The sequence below is a fragment of the Scyliorhinus torazame genome, chromosome 29, assembly GCF_047496885.1.
Source record: "Scyliorhinus torazame isolate Kashiwa2021f chromosome 29, sScyTor2.1, whole genome shotgun sequence".
Taxonomy (NCBI): domain Eukaryota; kingdom Metazoa; phylum Chordata; class Chondrichthyes; order Carcharhiniformes; family Scyliorhinidae; genus Scyliorhinus; species Scyliorhinus torazame.
In genome coordinates, this window is record NC_092735.1 from 27226593 (window position 1) to 27243683 (window position 17091).

Here is a 17091-nt window from a genome sequence, read left to right on the forward strand (position 1 = left end):
ATACCTAATGATAGGATTGAGCATAGCTGGCACTCCTTCCACGTCAAGTTTGCCAGCACTCAATATTTGAGCTTCGATGTGACAAATGGTCGCCAAGCTGTGTGAGTGGAGGGCAGCTACCCCCCCTGTGGAATCGCATACCTCCAGCAAGGAGTTGATACCATCAGGAGGCGAGACAGGAAGAAGTCTGCTATCAAACACAAGTGGTCTGTCTGAAAGCTAATGACATGCAGCAGTGGCATGATGAAGGATGCTCTTGGCTGACATTGCCGGAAGTATATCTGCTTTACTATTCTCCTGATGAAATGATCCGAGAAGATTTGATTCAAGAGCCTCTAAATATAATTATTTTGAAATATATTTTATCGGGGGGAAAATATGCCAAAGTAAGTTCATAACAGTTAGTATTTTCCTTACACCAGCACCACCACCTTTCATTACAGAGAGGAGTTGTATTGTGCACTCGTGTTTGTTTAGGAAGAAAGAACTTTAATTTGTGCAGAATCTTTCATGACCTCAGGGCACTCCAGAGTGTTTTACAGCAAATGAAGTTCATTTATCTTGAAGTGCAGTCAGCGATATACTGTAGGGAAGCTCAGCAGCCAGTATATACACACAAAAAGTCTTGAATAGTAATGAGATAAATGGGTAGATAACCTGTTTCTGGGGGTTTTGGATAATAGTCAAATGCTGACCAGGAAACAGTGCCATGGCATCTTGGGTTAATATGCCAAAAGATGGCATTTGCTGATCACACAATGCCATGTTTAATTATGTGCCCAAACCTAGGGGTTGAACCTATGACCTCTGGCACAGGAGGCAAGAGCAGTGTTTGTCTGCCGAGGCTGGCACTTTAGTGACTGGTTCATAACGTTTTCACAGTTCCAAGCAATGATTTGCTTCATGATTGCTCTGCCCACATTATTTTGCTGCGGTGTGTACAAATTTCCTATTTTTTCCACAAATTTATAATCTGTGTCTGGCTCTGTGTCCCAGAGTCGGACTCTGAATTCAAGCCAAGAGAAGTGCCGGCAGCATCTGAGGCTGATCTGGCCATATATTGGGCATCACTGGACAATGAATATGGCTGTCTACCCAGCGATGGGAGACGAGGGTAAAGAAACCTGAGCCCAATTTTGTCCTGTCACCAACCAATGACCCTGCTGCTACCATGACTGAGCACAGCACACTCCTCATTGACCAGGATTTTTTTTCTTTTTTCTTTTCGAAATTTAAAAGTGCCCAATTCAATTTTTCCCCAATGAAGGGGCAATTTAGCGTGGCCAACCGCTTACCCTGCACATCTTTAGGTTGTGGGGGTGAGACCCACGCAGACACTGAGAGAATGTGCCAACTCCACACGGACAGTGACCCGGGGCCGGGATGGAAACTGGGCCCTCGGCTGGCGTGAGCCAGCAGTGCTAACCACTGTGCCACCATGCTGCCCGAACATTGACCAGGAATTAGAAGTGGCATATTACTGTTACTTGTGGTTTAGTTCTTTTCCTGACCATGTATTTATCACCTGGGCCATTGCCAGAACTGTGGGAATCAAGCATTCAAACAGCACCACGTTTAAAGAAGAGTTGATCTAAAAATAAATCTCCCTGAAAGTGTTTTCAGTACATTATACCTTATAATGTTCTGATGTTTAACCTGGTAGCGAACCAACTGAAACAGCACTGAACTCTTTTAAAATCCTGACATTGTCCCTTATTTTTTAAATTTCATGAGTGAACGGTCTTTTTTTATTGACAATGTGGCTTCACTGAATGATGTTCGGATTTGACTCTATTGCATAGTTGTGGGTGGGAGAAGCAACATGGGATAACACATGAAGGTTGTGTACCTAACTGGATTTCAGTCAAAAGCCCTTTCACCACAGCCGGGTTTCATTTCAAATTCTGAAAATTAGTTCCCCCAGGCATTGCCGAGTGTATTGCTAAGTTGTAAAGCTTTGATTTCGGCCTCCCTCCCCCCTGGGCCCCCGGATCTTCTGCTACCCCAAATATTGCCATTTCTGGACTCGGAGTCACCCAGGATCTCTGACATGACGTACGCAAATCCTCGCCAGAATCCCCTCAACTTCGGACATGCCCAGAGCATATGCACATGATTCGCCGGGCTTCCCCCGCAGCGTCTGCACCTGTCCTCCACTTTCACAAAAAACCTGCTCATCAGGGCTGCTGTCATGTGGGCTCTATGAACCATCTTGAACTGGATCAGGCTAAGCCTGGCACACGACGAGGATGAATTGACTCTCTTCAAGGCCTTTTCTCATAGTCCGCCTTCCAGCTGCCCTCCCAACTCTTCCTCCCTCTTCCTCTACACCTCCCCGATTGGAACCCCTTCCCACTCCATCAATTCCTTGTATATCTCCGAGACTCTCCCCTCCCCAACCCCTGTTTTAGACATTACCTTATCTTGTAGTCCCCTCAGGGGGAGCCGAGGAAAGCTTGGAACTTGCCTCCGGACAAAGTCCCGTACCTCTAGGTATCGAAACCCGTTCCCACCCGGCAACTCAAACTCCTCCTTCAATGCCTCCAGGCTCGGAAAGCCCTCCTCAATAAAGAGATCCCCAAATCTCTCAAACTCTGTCTGCTGCCACCTCCTAAAGCGCCCGTCCAGCCCCCCCGGAACAAACCGGTGATTAACTCAGATCGGTGCCACACTGACACACCCTCCAATCTCATGTGCTGTCTCCACGCCCTCGGGCCTGCCACTACCACTGGGCTTGTGGAGTACCGAGCCGGCGAGAATGGCAGGGGCGCTGGAGCTTTGATTTCTGACTTGTGCTCAGTCAGTTGGAGCAGCAATTCTGGTGCTTCAGCTAACCTCTGCGCCTGAGTAAGGGAGAGAAAAATAGAAAGAACCATGATTGGTGCTAACCAGAGGCTCTAGATGGAGGCCATTTTGCAGACGTTGGGTGAGACCAGAATGGAACCTCGCTGTAATACCCTCTATTGTCAGATACATAGACACCGTCAGCATGCTGAGAATGGCTGTTTATACTCTTCTTGGAAGTCTCCAGGAACTCAGCAACCAATCACCTTCGGAGAGATGGAGTAGAAAAAAACCCATAAAATCCTATTCTGAGACTTCAGTGAAATTATGAATACGAATCGTCTCCATGTTAGAATAGAATCATAGAAAAGTTACAGCACAGAAGGAGTCCATTAGGGCCATCTTGTCCATGCCAGCCCGAGGAGACCCAGGTGTCCTTTCTAATTCCAGTTTCCTATCCCTTTACGTTCCCTCGGAAGTCTTGGAATGCACTGAGTTGTAAACATTTGGGGTTTGCACAGGAAGACCCAAGTGTAGGTGGGCTGATTCCACAATGCCAACAAAGACAACTTGAGGGTTGATCACACACTGGTGTGACCTGGTTATGGAGTGCCTGCACACTAATTCATGCAGCAGTGTTTGTATGCCCGCATAGCAGCAGCTCATCTGGACACCACCTTACTTGGGACTGGTTTATTTTGGGAATGGGGAGGGAAAAAGAATAACGAGAGTAGGCCACCTGGTTCACCTTGACCTGGAATGGTGTGGAAAATCAGGAGATAGATAGGATCTGAAAGCCGGGAAAGGGGTTTCAGTCCTCAAGAGATTCAGGGCAGACTCTAACTTGTCAGCAGTATCATAAATCCACCATTAGCCATTTACCTTGGGGATTATGTGCAAATGCAATTTGAGTAACTCTGAAATACAGCATGTTGAGTAAATCCACAAGAGTTACGGTTGGGTATGATTTGACCTGGGACACTGATTTAAGTTGTATTTGTATTAACAAAATGATGGTTAGCCCTGCAAGATTTTGTGATTTATTGCGATACAATACTTCTATTCTTGGGTTTAAATTGTTGCCTTTATTAATTTTAAATCTATCCCTTTCCTACGAACAAGTTCAAGAGTTTGGGTTTTATTTATGTTAACAGCCTAGAATATGTGGCTCTGCTGTGGGTTAAAATGATCGGTTGACAGATTGATTGTAACACCACACAGCAAGGGAACATCTAATAAACCATCTAATAACTCTTGTGTGTTAATGAATTTTAAAAAGCCTCTTGCCGTCAGGATGATCTTATTAAACAAACACATCAAACTGTTGCAAAGAGTTACCATGTGCCCACGCTCGAATGGCAAGTGCTGTTTCTCTGGGAGCTGAAATGCTGGTGTAGGGTTAATCCATACAATCCCTACAGTGCAGAGGGAGTTATTCGGCTCATCAAGTCTGCACCGATCCGGTGAAAGAGCACCCACTCCCCAAACCTATCACCGTAGCCGCACCTAATCTGCACATCTCTGGACAGTGGGAGGAAACTGGAAGCTCACGCAGACATGGGGAGAACGTGCAAACTCCACAGAGACAGGCCGGAATCGAACACTGGTCCCTGTTGCTGTTTGGCAGCAGTGCTAACCACTGTGTCACTATGCCGCCTGACTGATGTAATACTGAATTATATTCAGTATTATTCAGCAGCACGGTAGCATTGTGGATAGCACAAATGCTTCACAGCTTCAGGGTCCCAGGTTCGAATCCGGCTTGGGTCACTGTCTGTGCGGAGTCTGCACATCCTCCCCGTGTGCGCGTGGGTTTCCTCCGGGTGCTCCGGTTTCCTCCCACAGTCCAAAGATGTGCGGGTTAGGTGGATTGGCCATGCTAAATTGCCCTTAGTGTCCAAAATTGCCCTTCGTGTTGGGTGGGGTTACTGGGTTATGGGGATCGGGTGGAGGTGTGAACCTTGGGTAGGGTGCTCTTTCCAAGAGCCGGTGCAGACTCGATGGGCCGAATGGCCTCCTTCTGCACTGTAAATTCTATGATATGTTCACCCAATGCTGAAGGATCTTTAGTTTGATAATTATGTCGTTCAACTGACGCAAGGTGGCTGATTATCGTCGTTGACTTCGGTAACTTGTTCAAGCTGTTAGCCTCGGTGATGTTGCCATTACGGCCTTTCGATAAAAGAAATGGACAAAGCAAAATGGGACTCTGGTGAGGCTGCCTATAAATTTCCCACGTCAGCCTGCCCCCCACCTTCTTCCCATCGCACCCCTATCTTAGTGGATAATCACAGAGCAGGAGGAACCAGGTGTGAACTCTGCTCTGTGCTGGCACAATTGTTGAGAGTTGCCGTAGGTTTCCATGAAGCTTGCCTGATTTTGTTCCATCGGTGATTTAATTTCAATAGAGGAGAAGCCACGCTGACTTCCTTCTGCCATGCATTCCTCGTTCCTGACTCTCTTCCTTTTTGTTCTGTGATTAAAATCACCCAGGGACAGGAAAAACTGTCTGTTAAAGTCAGGGCCTGCAGAATGGCTACTGTCCCCATGGGGCTAATGTGCAACCGTTGCCATAGTGAGAGCTACTGCATTCAGTGTTCAGATGAGATGCGGGCGTTTGAAAATTCTTCTTGAGTGGGAGCAACAGTGGCTTTCTCATTATTGACCTCCGAGCACCATGTGTGGAGCATTGATCTTGGAGCGTTTAGTGGGCAGTACAGGTGTACATTGATTTCAGAATTGCTTGTTTGGTGCGGTAATTCAGCTCACTTAACCTGTGGCTGGGCCACAATTCCGCCCTCGCCCTCACTGCTGCCGTGTCTTGAAGCCAAAATGCTAATGAGTGTCACTGGTTACAAACTGGCCCTGTGTTCCAGTCAGGATCTCGCTCGTTGAAGGAACGTGTGTTTTTGTCTTAACGTTCAGAGTTGACCTCTTTTTCTTTTTCCTCAGTGGATGTATATCGTCCCCATTGTGATCTTTCTGATGATGTCGGGCGCACAGGATCCTAACGGAGGGGGCAGCGGGGGTTCTGGTGGAGGCGGAAGATGACCTGTGCAGCCAAGAGAAACAAATCTCGACATCAACGTTTCCCACTTGATGAAAAGGGAAAAAGTGCACCATGTTGTAAATAATAATAATGTCATATTTGCTGGACAAAGGTTGAATTAACATTCTCAGGACTTTGAGTTTCCAATCGAATAATCTACAAACAACAAATGAACAAAATGTAGTATGAATAGTTGAGATGAGCATTGTTGATTTGCAAGAAAAAAAGAATTGCTGTGAATTTTATCAAGCGTTCTGCTGCAGGACCCCACTCCAGCCACTAGTTGCCGCCAGCATACTATAGTTAATATAAGGTCAGTAAAAGACAGGTTGAAACGGTGCAGTCACTTGTGTGTATGTCGTCAGATATAGGGAAACAAATCCAAAGTATCAGAAATGTTCAAGCTTTACCAGCAGCACCAGGCATGATGCCCAGAGTCTGTATGTATAAATAAATGCAGAAACCATTGGTTTTGTTTTGGAGTCTGTAGAAATAATAAATGGAAAATGCTGATGGGCTGAGATGAGTGTGCATTTGTTCAGCTGTCCTTCCCAACAAATTGTTCTGTCTTTTTCATTTTGGTTAAATTGGAAGTATTTTGTTGACATTTTAACTCCCTAACCCCAGCTTTAGGACATCTGTCTGGTGAAGTACCATAAACTCAAGTGCAGGTTTAATAATCTTTATTATTGTCACAAGTTGGCTTACTGCAATGAAGTTACTGTGAAAAGCCCCTAGTCGCCAAACTCCGGCACCTGTTCAGGTACACCGAGGGAGAATTCAGAATGTCCAAATTACCTAACAAGCACGTCTTTCGGGACTTGTGGGAAGAAACCGGAGCACCCGGAGGAAACCCACGCAGACACGGGGAGAACGTGCAGACTCCGCACAGACAGTGACCCAAGCCAGGAATCGAACCTGGAACCCTGGCGCTGTGAAGCAACAGTGCTAACAACTGTGCTACCGTGCCATGGGGTCTTAAATGAACAAACTGATTCACCCATTCTATGTGTCACTAAAATTCTCATTATTATAGTTCAGTTGTCCAGTCAGTGGTAACGAAGCCGCAAATGCGTTTTTGAAGCTGCATTTATTTTCCCCCCGGCACAATTTGACTTTTTTCGGGTTACTTTTTTGGAGGCTGCAATTGCTGTGTACAAGTTAATTGGTCTCGGCTGGGGTGGCTACAGGGCTGCTGCAGTTGAACATAGCCTCCTGAAATTAGGAATTTGGGTTGGGGGGGTGGGGGGGGGGGTGCAGGCGGAGGAGAGAGGGGAGTTAAAATTAACTGATGTTCCCACTTGCGGTGACACCTGCTGAAAGCGAATGTGGCCAGTATTCTGAATGTTTGTCCTTACTGTTTGACAATTACCAGACGGCTTCTGGGTCCCACCTTTCAAAGTCCTAAAGGTCCAAAGGCCTGGCCCATCTTACCTGACACTCCAGACAAAGGTGGTGCATTGAGTTAAGCATTTTTCAGTACCTCCGATAATTCAAAACTAATAGTCCCCAAAACAGAAGTGGACAAAATGCATGTTTGGCTGTTTGAGATAAATACTATTGGTTTTCAAAGTCTGAAGTGACTGCCATGTTTTTGATGCCACTTTGTGGGGCTCCATTTTAGCCACCAATTGCCCCATTACCATGTGTGCTGATGGAAGTGGTTCTAAGTGTTTATTTTCTGTCCTCCTTATAAATGTTGGGGAAAGGGTTCCACAGCAACTGGCAACCCTTCAGTATGCCGCACAAGAAGTTGTTGCTGATGAGTGAGCCTAGAATGGCACACACTGACCAGACTATCCAAACGCATTACAAGCGAGTCTGAGCATATCCTCACCTGACATCCACTTGCACACTCGAATTCAGGGACTCACTGGAGTAGTGGGCACCTGCGATGGTTTCTCTTCCCCCGCTCATTACCTAAGAGTACAAAGGCTGATAGCAACACTAAGACCAAGTCACTTGGCACAGACAGGAAGTCACACCAGAACCCTTCCAAATCTGAATGGCTCAGCCACTTGTTGAATAGGATTGAGCAGAGGGGGTATCGGGAAGTAGATGAATGTATCTTGCTTAACTTTTTCACCAAATGTGCAGAAAAACCAGCAACTGATTTTTGTTCAACAGAATTCAAATTAAATTGAAATTTCATTTGGATACAGTATAAGGATTTGTTTCTCAGACCTCTTTGTTTAAAAGGTGATGCCCTTGGCGTTATTATATTCTCATTAAGTTGTGAAGGTAAAAATCATTATATGCTCATGAGATGCAGTCCCTTTAAACTTGAAATAATGAGAAAAATACTGGATGCTCGGGCAACATCCTGTTCATAGATTATCATAGAATTTGCAGTGCAGCAGGAGGCCATTCGGCCCGTCGAGTCTGCACCGGCTCTTGGAAAGAGCACCCTACCCAAGGTCAACACTTCCACCCTATCCCCATAACCCAGCAACCCCACCCAACACTAAGGGCAATTTTGGACACTTAAGGGCAATTTATCATGGCCAATCCACCTAACCTGCACATCTTTGGACTGTGGGAGGAAACCGGAGCACCCGGAGGAAACCCACGCACACACTGGGAGGATGTGCAGACTCCGCACAGACTGTGACCCAAGCCGGAATCGAATCTGGGACCCTGGAGCTGTGAAGCAATTGTGCTATCCACAATGCTACCGTGCTGCCCACGGTAATTTTCATTTTTCATCAATTTTTATTTTTGTTGTCCATCCAGAATAAATTAGACAATCGCAGCTGCAAAATATTTGGGATATTGTAACTGGTCTTGGCATTTCTGGAGCAATTTAGGCACAATTATGGGCGGCATTCTCTGTTTTTCGGCGCGCCCCCCCCCCGCCCGGCAGCGGGTTTCTCCGTTCGCGCAGCTGGCCCATGGGGTCCCCCATTGTGGGTCTCCCCCTGCCGCCGTCAGGAAACGTGCGGGTGTGGGGGCCGGCTGGAGGGTCCCGCCGATGGAGAATCCCGCAGCATGTTCTCCATTGCACTTTATGCTGTGCAAAAACTTATGCCAAAGGCATTTGAGGTGCTCAAAATGATGAGGGGTTCAGGTAAAGTAAATAAGGGCAAACATGTTTCCACTGGCAAGTGGGTCAATAACCAGAGGGCGTAGATTTAAGATCATTGTCAAACAAAATCAGATGGGAGAGGAGAATTTTGTAATCTGGAATACACTGCCTGATAAGTGGTGGAAGCAGAGTTGACAGTAACTTTTTAAAGGAAATTTGATCAACACTTAGTGGAAGAAATTGCAGGACTATGGGGAAAGAGCCAGTGTGTGGGCCTAATTGGATAATTGGCACTGGAATGATAGGCCAGATGGCCTCCTACGCTGCTTGATAGTTGGGGGCATTTATGTTAAGGCTGCGTTTATGTTATGGTGTCACAGGCATGGCAAAAGTAAACTATGGTGTTGGGATGAAGCAAAAATAATTGTAGAGTTAAGTGCAGCTCTACCTGCTGTCCATTGATCCCCGAGTGAAAAGTGTGCAGGTGGATGCTAGCTGAGATGGGGACATGGATTAATTGCAACACTCTTAGTTCATGGCCTTCTTGACATCCAGTGTCTAAAATTACATGCAGAATAGCCACTTGAACAGAATATGGGCGAGCAGCTGGTGCATGTGGAATTTCCTTGAGTAGCATTCTCCCCGTGCCTGCGTGGGTTTCCTCCCACAGTCCAAGGCAGGTTAGGTGGATTAGCCATGCTAATTTGCTCCTTGGTGTCCAAAGATGTGCAGGTTAGTTAGGCGGGATAGGGTGGATGAGTGGGCTGAGATAGGGTGCTCATTCGGAGGGTCGGGACAGACTCGATGGGCCAAATGGCCTCCTTCTGCACTGTAGGGATTCTTCTATGGAATGCTCTACGTTGAGCTCAAGTTGGGGTGCTTGAACTTCCCCAAATCAGCGAATGTGCAACCAGTAGACAGATTGTAGCCATCTCAGATGGCCACCTGCGAAGGACCATAGGAATTATGGCCAACCCAGGACTCACACACACTCAGAGCTTGTGTGTGTATTTGCAACCCAGATAGCTAGATGCGATCGAAACCCCCACTCGTTTGCATTCTAATGGCCCATTTCCCCAGAACAAAAGGACTGTACTCAGATAACCAATACAGATGCAGACTAACTGGCGCCACTCCCTTCACTAAGAAAGCCCAAACAGCCAAGGTCAATGATCGCTCAGGACACGCCCAGCCATCAAGGCACCCGCCCCTTTAGCCAAAATCAAAGGCAGTGATCGAAGCCTGTCGAATTATTGGGTCCAAAGGTATGGATCGCCCCAAAAAGCGTGAAATCCCAGAGGGATAAAAAAAGAGACAGAGCCATGTATTCAGTCTCTCTTGGCCCTGGCCTACGCCTAAAACCAAGTGTAGCATTACGACCAGAAGACAAGTTCAAGACCAACGATCGCGACCAGACGGATGAGCCCAGCAGAAACGAAGCCACCTCTTCTACCCAGCCACGCAAGATCCGAACAAAGGCCTTGTCCATCTGCATAGAGCCGGTTGCCCTGAAGTTAAGTATAGGTTATTGTAGTTAGGTGTAGTTCAACTTGTAGTGTTTTATGTTGCACGTCGAAGTAATCCTTGTGTGTAAATAAACTATCTTTGAACTTGAACTGACTAACTGGTTGTTTAATCTTTGATTGATATCCGGTAAACCCTTGTGGTGGTATCATTTGATACCTGGCTACTCTGAAAAGCAATATTATCATTAATAACTGCCATATCTAGTTAATTTGGCAACATTATTGATGGGATAGTATTCCACTCATTACAAAGAGCAACATTATTGGTGACTCCAGTGCTGATTGGCAACAAAATGTTAGCGGGCGGCACACTGGTTAGCATTGCTCCCTACAGCGCTGAGGACCCGGGTTCGATTCCGGCCCTGGGTCACTGTCCGTATGATGTTTGCACATTCTCCCCGTGTCTGCGTGGGTCTCACCCCCACAACCCAAAGATGTGCAGGTTAGGCGGATTGGCCCCACGCTAAATTGCCCGTTAAATGAGGGAAAAAAAAGAATTGTTAGTGGTAGCAATCCCATCCTTAAATCCAAAGTTTGTGGGTATAAATCCCACTGCAGAGAACTTTCCCAGCTGACATCTCGATGCAGTACTGAGGGGGTGCTGTACAGCTGGATGTGCTACCTTTCTCATAAGATGATAAACCCAATGTGCCTCACCTGTCCCCTCAGGTCCTAAAAGACCCCGAGGTACCATTAACAGAAGGAGGGGGGGGGGGGGGGGGGGGCAGGGGGTGACGTTAGCCACGGTGACCTGGCCAAAGTTTATCCCTCAAACTATATGTCAACAAAAAACAGTCCGTTGTGGGATCTTGCTGTGCACAAATTTGCTGCTGTGTTTCCCACATCCCAATGCTGCCAACATATCAGCTAAATCTTTTTGGGATGTCCTGAGGGTGGGCAAGGCATTAAATCAGTTCTTTATTTCCACCCCATCCTCTTATCGCCCCCCCCCTTCTTCCCTACACCCCTTCTATTAAATGCTTGGGAAGAAAGGCAAATGCCTGGGCTGCGTGAGGGTGAAAGTGTGCAAACAAATGAGCACCTTTTGACTCGCCCGCCGAGTGAATGACATCTCTGACGATCAAACAGTACAGCTGCACTGCGCGCGAGGATTCCCTCGTGAGTCTTGCTCTCCTCGGCGAGCTGAAAGTATTTTGTCAAACGAGCTCCATAAAATGGAGACTGATAATCCCTTACCCCAGATGAAAGCTTGTTGAGATGTGCCTGGTCAGTTCATCATTTTAAATTTAATTAAATTTAATTAGTTAAAGAAACAAACGCATACGAATGAAAATGCAGCGGTTTATTCCCTAACCCGTGCGATCGGGGATTTCCTTTGTCGATTTGAGTTCAGTTGCTAGCATCTTTGATTATCTCTTTCTTGCATCTTTGAAAACGATGCAGTGGAAGAGGTGATGAAGATAGACAGACGTGCTTCCAGATTTCCCCTAAAATATATGAAAGATTCCCATCTTCCTGAAATTTAGAAGATATATTTATGCTAATAGGTAAACTGAAGTACATTATGTTAATTGTCCAATTTACATGTCGATTTAATTTTAAATTAGCCAGTATTTTCCCTATAATTCAAAACTGCATGTTATATACTTATAAAACACTACAGGTTGGGTGTCAAGAGATGAGTTGGCTGTAACAATGCAGTACATTTTTTGTTAACTATTATCATTTTCTGCTACAATGGATAAGGTGTTCCTTGACTGGGATTATCTCTGATTAATGGACTGTTCGATTTACTGGGTGCGTGGTTTTGTATGTGTTTATCAAGGGACAGATGGTCCGTCTAGTGAAACCTTCCTTCTGTTTTTCCAATGCAGGATCGTCTTGGATTAGATTAAACTGTGGGTTAACTGCTGCACACATTTTCCTCATTGTGGCAATAGAGTGTCTCAAACCCTCATTTATTTCCCCAATGCCCCCAGCCTTGTTTTTCAATTGTCCAATCTCGAATCCTTTAGAATTTGACAGCGGCCAGTTTTACTTTCTTAAAACAGCCTTGTCAGATTTTCCTGCGTGTTCCCCCGATGCTATTGATTTATTATTGGGGTAAGGTGTCTTGGCGTTGTGTAAGTGGCCGTTCTTCACAACCGAGCCGAAAACCGTGGCGGTCAAATTCCACTATGGCGAGGGCAGCACTGTGGCGCAGTGGTTAGCCCTGCTGCTTCACGGCGCAGAGGTCCCAGGTTCGATCTCAACCCCACAACCCAAAGATGTGCAGCATAGGTGGATTGGCCATGCTAAATTGCCCCTTAATTGGAAAAAATTAATTGGGTACTCTAAATTTAAAAAAAAAAGATTCCACTTTGCGGAAGGCCAAAACTGATCGATCACCCTCTATTCATCCTGCCTGACCTCCCTTTCCATCAGCAACAGGAAAACCATTCTGGGCACCTACCTGATGGCCCATCCACTAGTTCTGTGCCCCACTGCCAGAGTTGAATTTTAACCCCAGTTCATCTTGGGGAAGGACAATCCACTCAATGTTTTTGCCTTTTCCAGATGGGAGAGATTTTCCAGCATGCCAGAATCCAAACTTTAAAAAAATAAATTTGGAGTACCCAATTCTTTTTTTTTCCCAATTAAGGGGCAATTTAGCATGGCCAATCCACCTACCCTGCACAACCCAAAGATGGGTTGTGGGGTTGAGACCCGCGCAGACACGGTGGGGGGGGAAAATGTGCAAACTCCACACGGACGGTGACCCAGGGCCGGGATCGAACCTGGGTCCTCGACGCCGTGAGACAGCAGTGATAGCCACTGTGCCACCATGTCGCCCCAGAATCCGAACTTGAGGTTAATTGTAGAGGCTTCCTCTGCCAGGCGAGATGCGCTAAGCGAACACGGTTTGGGAATGAAACCCAATTTTTGGTGCATGCGTATGTGGCGCCGATATCTTATCAAGTGAGCTATTGGGAGAAGCTAGCCATGTTTTCATTTACAGGCTGGAGAGCTCCTCACGTGGCCTATCTGAGCGTTAATTGCATTGCGCTGAATCGGAAATTGTTGGTCTTATGTTTAAGGGGCTGTAGGCTGATGAAGTGAAAAGTAGTTTGCTTACTTAACTAGGTGTAGAGAGAGAGAGAGACTTGATTTGACAGGTTGTCTGGGAAATTGGGGGTAATATGACTCTTTGGCCTTGAGGCTGAAATTATTTTGGGCCTTCAGTGCATTCTGCGCATTTCTGAAATGATCTTTGGTGCTATATTTGCCCTGAAATTTGCTGTAACATCATTAAATGAAGCTTCTTAATAGTAGCCCAGGACGTAATCGCTGATGCCTGCCCATACCGAGTCTCAAGCTTCCGCAGAAGACTTCCTATATTTAGATTTGCTCGCTCCGAGAGTTTGTGCAGAGACTCGCAAGCTCTGCGTGGGTTGTTAAGAGGTATGGGTGGGTTGGGTGAAGGAAGGCAGGTGGGGAGGAGGCATCCTGGTTTGAAAGATGTCTGCTTAACTGACTGCATTTCAACTGGTACAGAGGACTGTGGTTGGCAAAAAGGTTGGGCCAGAGACTCGCTGGCTGACAGTTGTCTGCCACTGGGAGTCTAGAGCAGATTTTACCAGCTTATGTGCTGGGGCGACTGACTGTTGGAGATGTCCGTTGGCGAGTGTTAGTGATTTCCAAGGACACTGGAAAAGAGAGCATCGATGATCTGCTAGTGGAAGGAACAATAGAAGGGAAGACCTACATTTAATATAGCACCTCTCACGATCCCAGGGCTTCATAAGTCTGCAAAGTACTTTTGAAACGGTGTCAATGTTGCAATATAGGAAATACAGCACAGAGCAAGTTCTCATAAGCAGCAAAGTGACAATGATTTGTTTTAGTTATGTTGGTTGACGGATAAATATTGGCCAGGGCACTGGGGATCTTTAGGCCCAGCTGAGAGGGCAAACAGGCTTAACATCTCGCCCAGAAGATAGCACCACCGGCAGCGCAGCACTGGAGTGTCAGCCTAGATTAAGTGCTCGAGTCTCTGGAGTTGAAGTTGAAACCACAATGTTCTGACTCCGAGGTGGAAGTGCAACCACTTAGCCAGAGCTCACATATTGGGACGATTAATAAAACATCGGATGACCATGGAGGGCAGTTGTGGATAAAGCATCTATTTGGCAGCCCGTTAACATCCCAATAAAGCTGACTGCTGTCTTTCTGGGGCTGACCACCCTAATCCCAATGTGCTCGCTAGTGCTGTGGTGGTTTCCTGACTTCTGGGCCCTGATCTGTACTGGAGCATGTTTGCGGTCAGAGATAGAAATCACAACTGGTCACTGTCCGTGTGGAGTTTGCACATTCTCCCCGTGTCTGCGTGGGTCCCACCCCCATAACCTAAAAGATGATTGGCCACGCTAAATTGCCCCTTAATTGGGGAAAAAAAAGAATTGGGTACTTTAAATTTATTTTATAAAACAACTGACAGCTCCGTAACAGCTGTATTTTTGTGGCTGTCAGTCACCGCCAGTGCTGTGGATCGTGCAATGGATTGGGGTGAATGAATTCTAAGAGCTGGTGCAGACTCGATGGGCTGAATGGCCTCCTATGCACTGTAAATTCTATGAATTTACCTTGCATAAGCAAGGATGGTGGAGAAAAGAGGATGCATCCAAGCGCATGGGTGAAGGTTTCTGCTCTCCCACAGTTCACACCTGTAAAGAATAAAACCTTTCTCCAATCTGGTCTGTACAGCAATGCAAATGGCCAACATGGCTCCTCTGATTAATTTCCAAGCTCGCTACAGTTGTGGGTTCATCACTGAAGATCAAGCTGCACTGGTGTTTGCCTGATATCCCCGCAACGCGCACTGAACCAAAAATGCTTGGGGATGCACCTAAAATGTTTTTCTTTCCAGGTGCTGACTAACTTGGCCAACCAAGGGACCCGGGTTCGATTCCAGCCCTTGGGGTGACTGCCTGGGTGGAGCTTGCGCATTCTCCCCGTGTCTGGGTGGGTTTCCTCCCACAGTCCAAAGATGTGCAGGTTAGGTGGGGTTGCGGGGATAGGGCGGGGGAGTGGGCTTAGGTGGGATGCTCTTTCGGAGGGTTGGTACAAATTCAATGGGCCGAATAGCCTCCTTTTGGACTGCAGGATTCTATGAAAGATTCATCGTTGCCTAGACATACACAACAATAGCGACTGTACTTCAAAAGTAACTCATTGGTTGTTAAGAATTCCTGGAGACCGGTGGTGGTGGCTACACTGAAGATTTGGGGACAGTGGAGACGGCATAGGGGAAAGACTGGAGCCTTGGGGGGGTCCCCGATAAGAAACAACCATAGGTTTGCCCCGGGGGGAATGGATGGGGGATATGGAATGTGGCAAAGAGCAGGAATAACGCAACTGAAAGATCTGTTTGTGGATGGGAAGTTCGCGAGTCTGGGAGCGCTGACCGAGAAATATGGGTTGCCCCAAGGGAATGCATTCAGGTATATGCAACTGAGGGCTTTTGCAAGGCAACAGGTGAGGGAATTCCCGCAGCTCCCGACACAAGAGGTGCAGGACAGAGTGATCTCAAAGACATGGGTGGGGGATGGTAAGGTGTCAGATATATATAGGGAAATGAGGGACGAAGGGGAGACTATGGTGGATGAACTAAAAGGGAAATGGGAAGAAGAGCTGGGGGAGGAGATCGAGGAGGGGCTGTGGGCAGATGCCCTAAGCAGGGTAAACTCGTCGTCCTCGTGTGCCAGGCTAAGCCTGATTCAGTTTAAGGTATTACACAGGGCACATATGACTGGAGCACGGCTCAGTAAATTTTTTGGGGTGAAGGATAGGTGTGCGAGGTGCTCGAGAAGCCCAGCGAATCATACCCATATGTTTTGGTCATGCCCGGCACTACAGGGGTTTTGGATGGGGGTGACATAGATGCTTTCAAAAGTAGTAGGAGTCCGGGTCGAACCAAGCTGGGGGTTGGCTATATTTGGGGTTGCACAAGAGCCGGGAGCGCAGGAGGCGAGAGAGGCCGATGTTTTGGCCTTTGCGTCCCTAGTAGCCCGGCGCAGGATATTGCTAATGTGGAAAGAAGCCAAGCCCCCGGGGGTGGAGACCTGGATAAATGACATGGCAGGGTTTATAAAGCTAGAGCGGATTAAGTTCGTCCTAAGGGGGTCGGCTCAAGGGTTCACCAGGCGGTGGCAACCGTTCGTCGAATACCTCGCAGAAAGATAGACGGAATGGGAAAAAGAAGGCAGCAGCAGCAGCCCAGGATCGGGGGGGGGGGGGGGGGGGGGGGGGAGGAGGAGGAACCAGAAGGACTCTCAGGGTTGTTAATATATACTGTATAGTATGTATAGGTCGTTGCTACAGATAATTATATATTGGACAGTTAAATTATATTTTTGGAGAGTGTTACTTGTGACAAGGCAGTTGCCAATTAGGGCTAGTTTTCATTTTTGTTATTTATTATTTATTCATTTTTTGTTTATAAAATAGGTCATTGTTATTTGTGTTGTTATAATATTGTGTAAAGGATGCACAATGTACTGTGTTGGTTGACCAAAAGTTTTCAATAAAACATTTAATAAAAAAAAAAGAATTCCTGGAGAGACAAGGCATTAGATAAATGCAAATTCTTTAGTTCCCTGGGGGTCAAACGTATGGGGATTTATGCTTGATATAGTGATTATGCTCATCTTTTAGGCTGTATGCAGATCTTCAGGGGGCCAAAATTGTAACTTCGCTGAATTTGGGTC

At 46.7% G+C, this 17091-nt stretch overlaps 1 protein-coding gene across 1 annotated transcript in view; it reads left to right on the plus strand.

Annotated features, from left to right (window-relative positions):
* The window catches only part of emc10 (ER membrane protein complex subunit 10), a 45145-nt gene extending 38799 nt beyond the window's left edge, over nucleotides 1-6346 (plus strand). Inside the window, exon 7 of the mRNA XM_072492269.1 lies at nucleotides 5737-6346. Within this exon, the coding sequence (XP_072348370.1) occupies nucleotides 5737-5835 (99 nt within the window). The 3' untranslated portion in view covers nucleotides 5836-6346. The remainder of the gene's footprint in view (nucleotides 1-5736) is intronic.
* Nucleotides 6347-17091: the final 10745 nt, after the last annotated feature.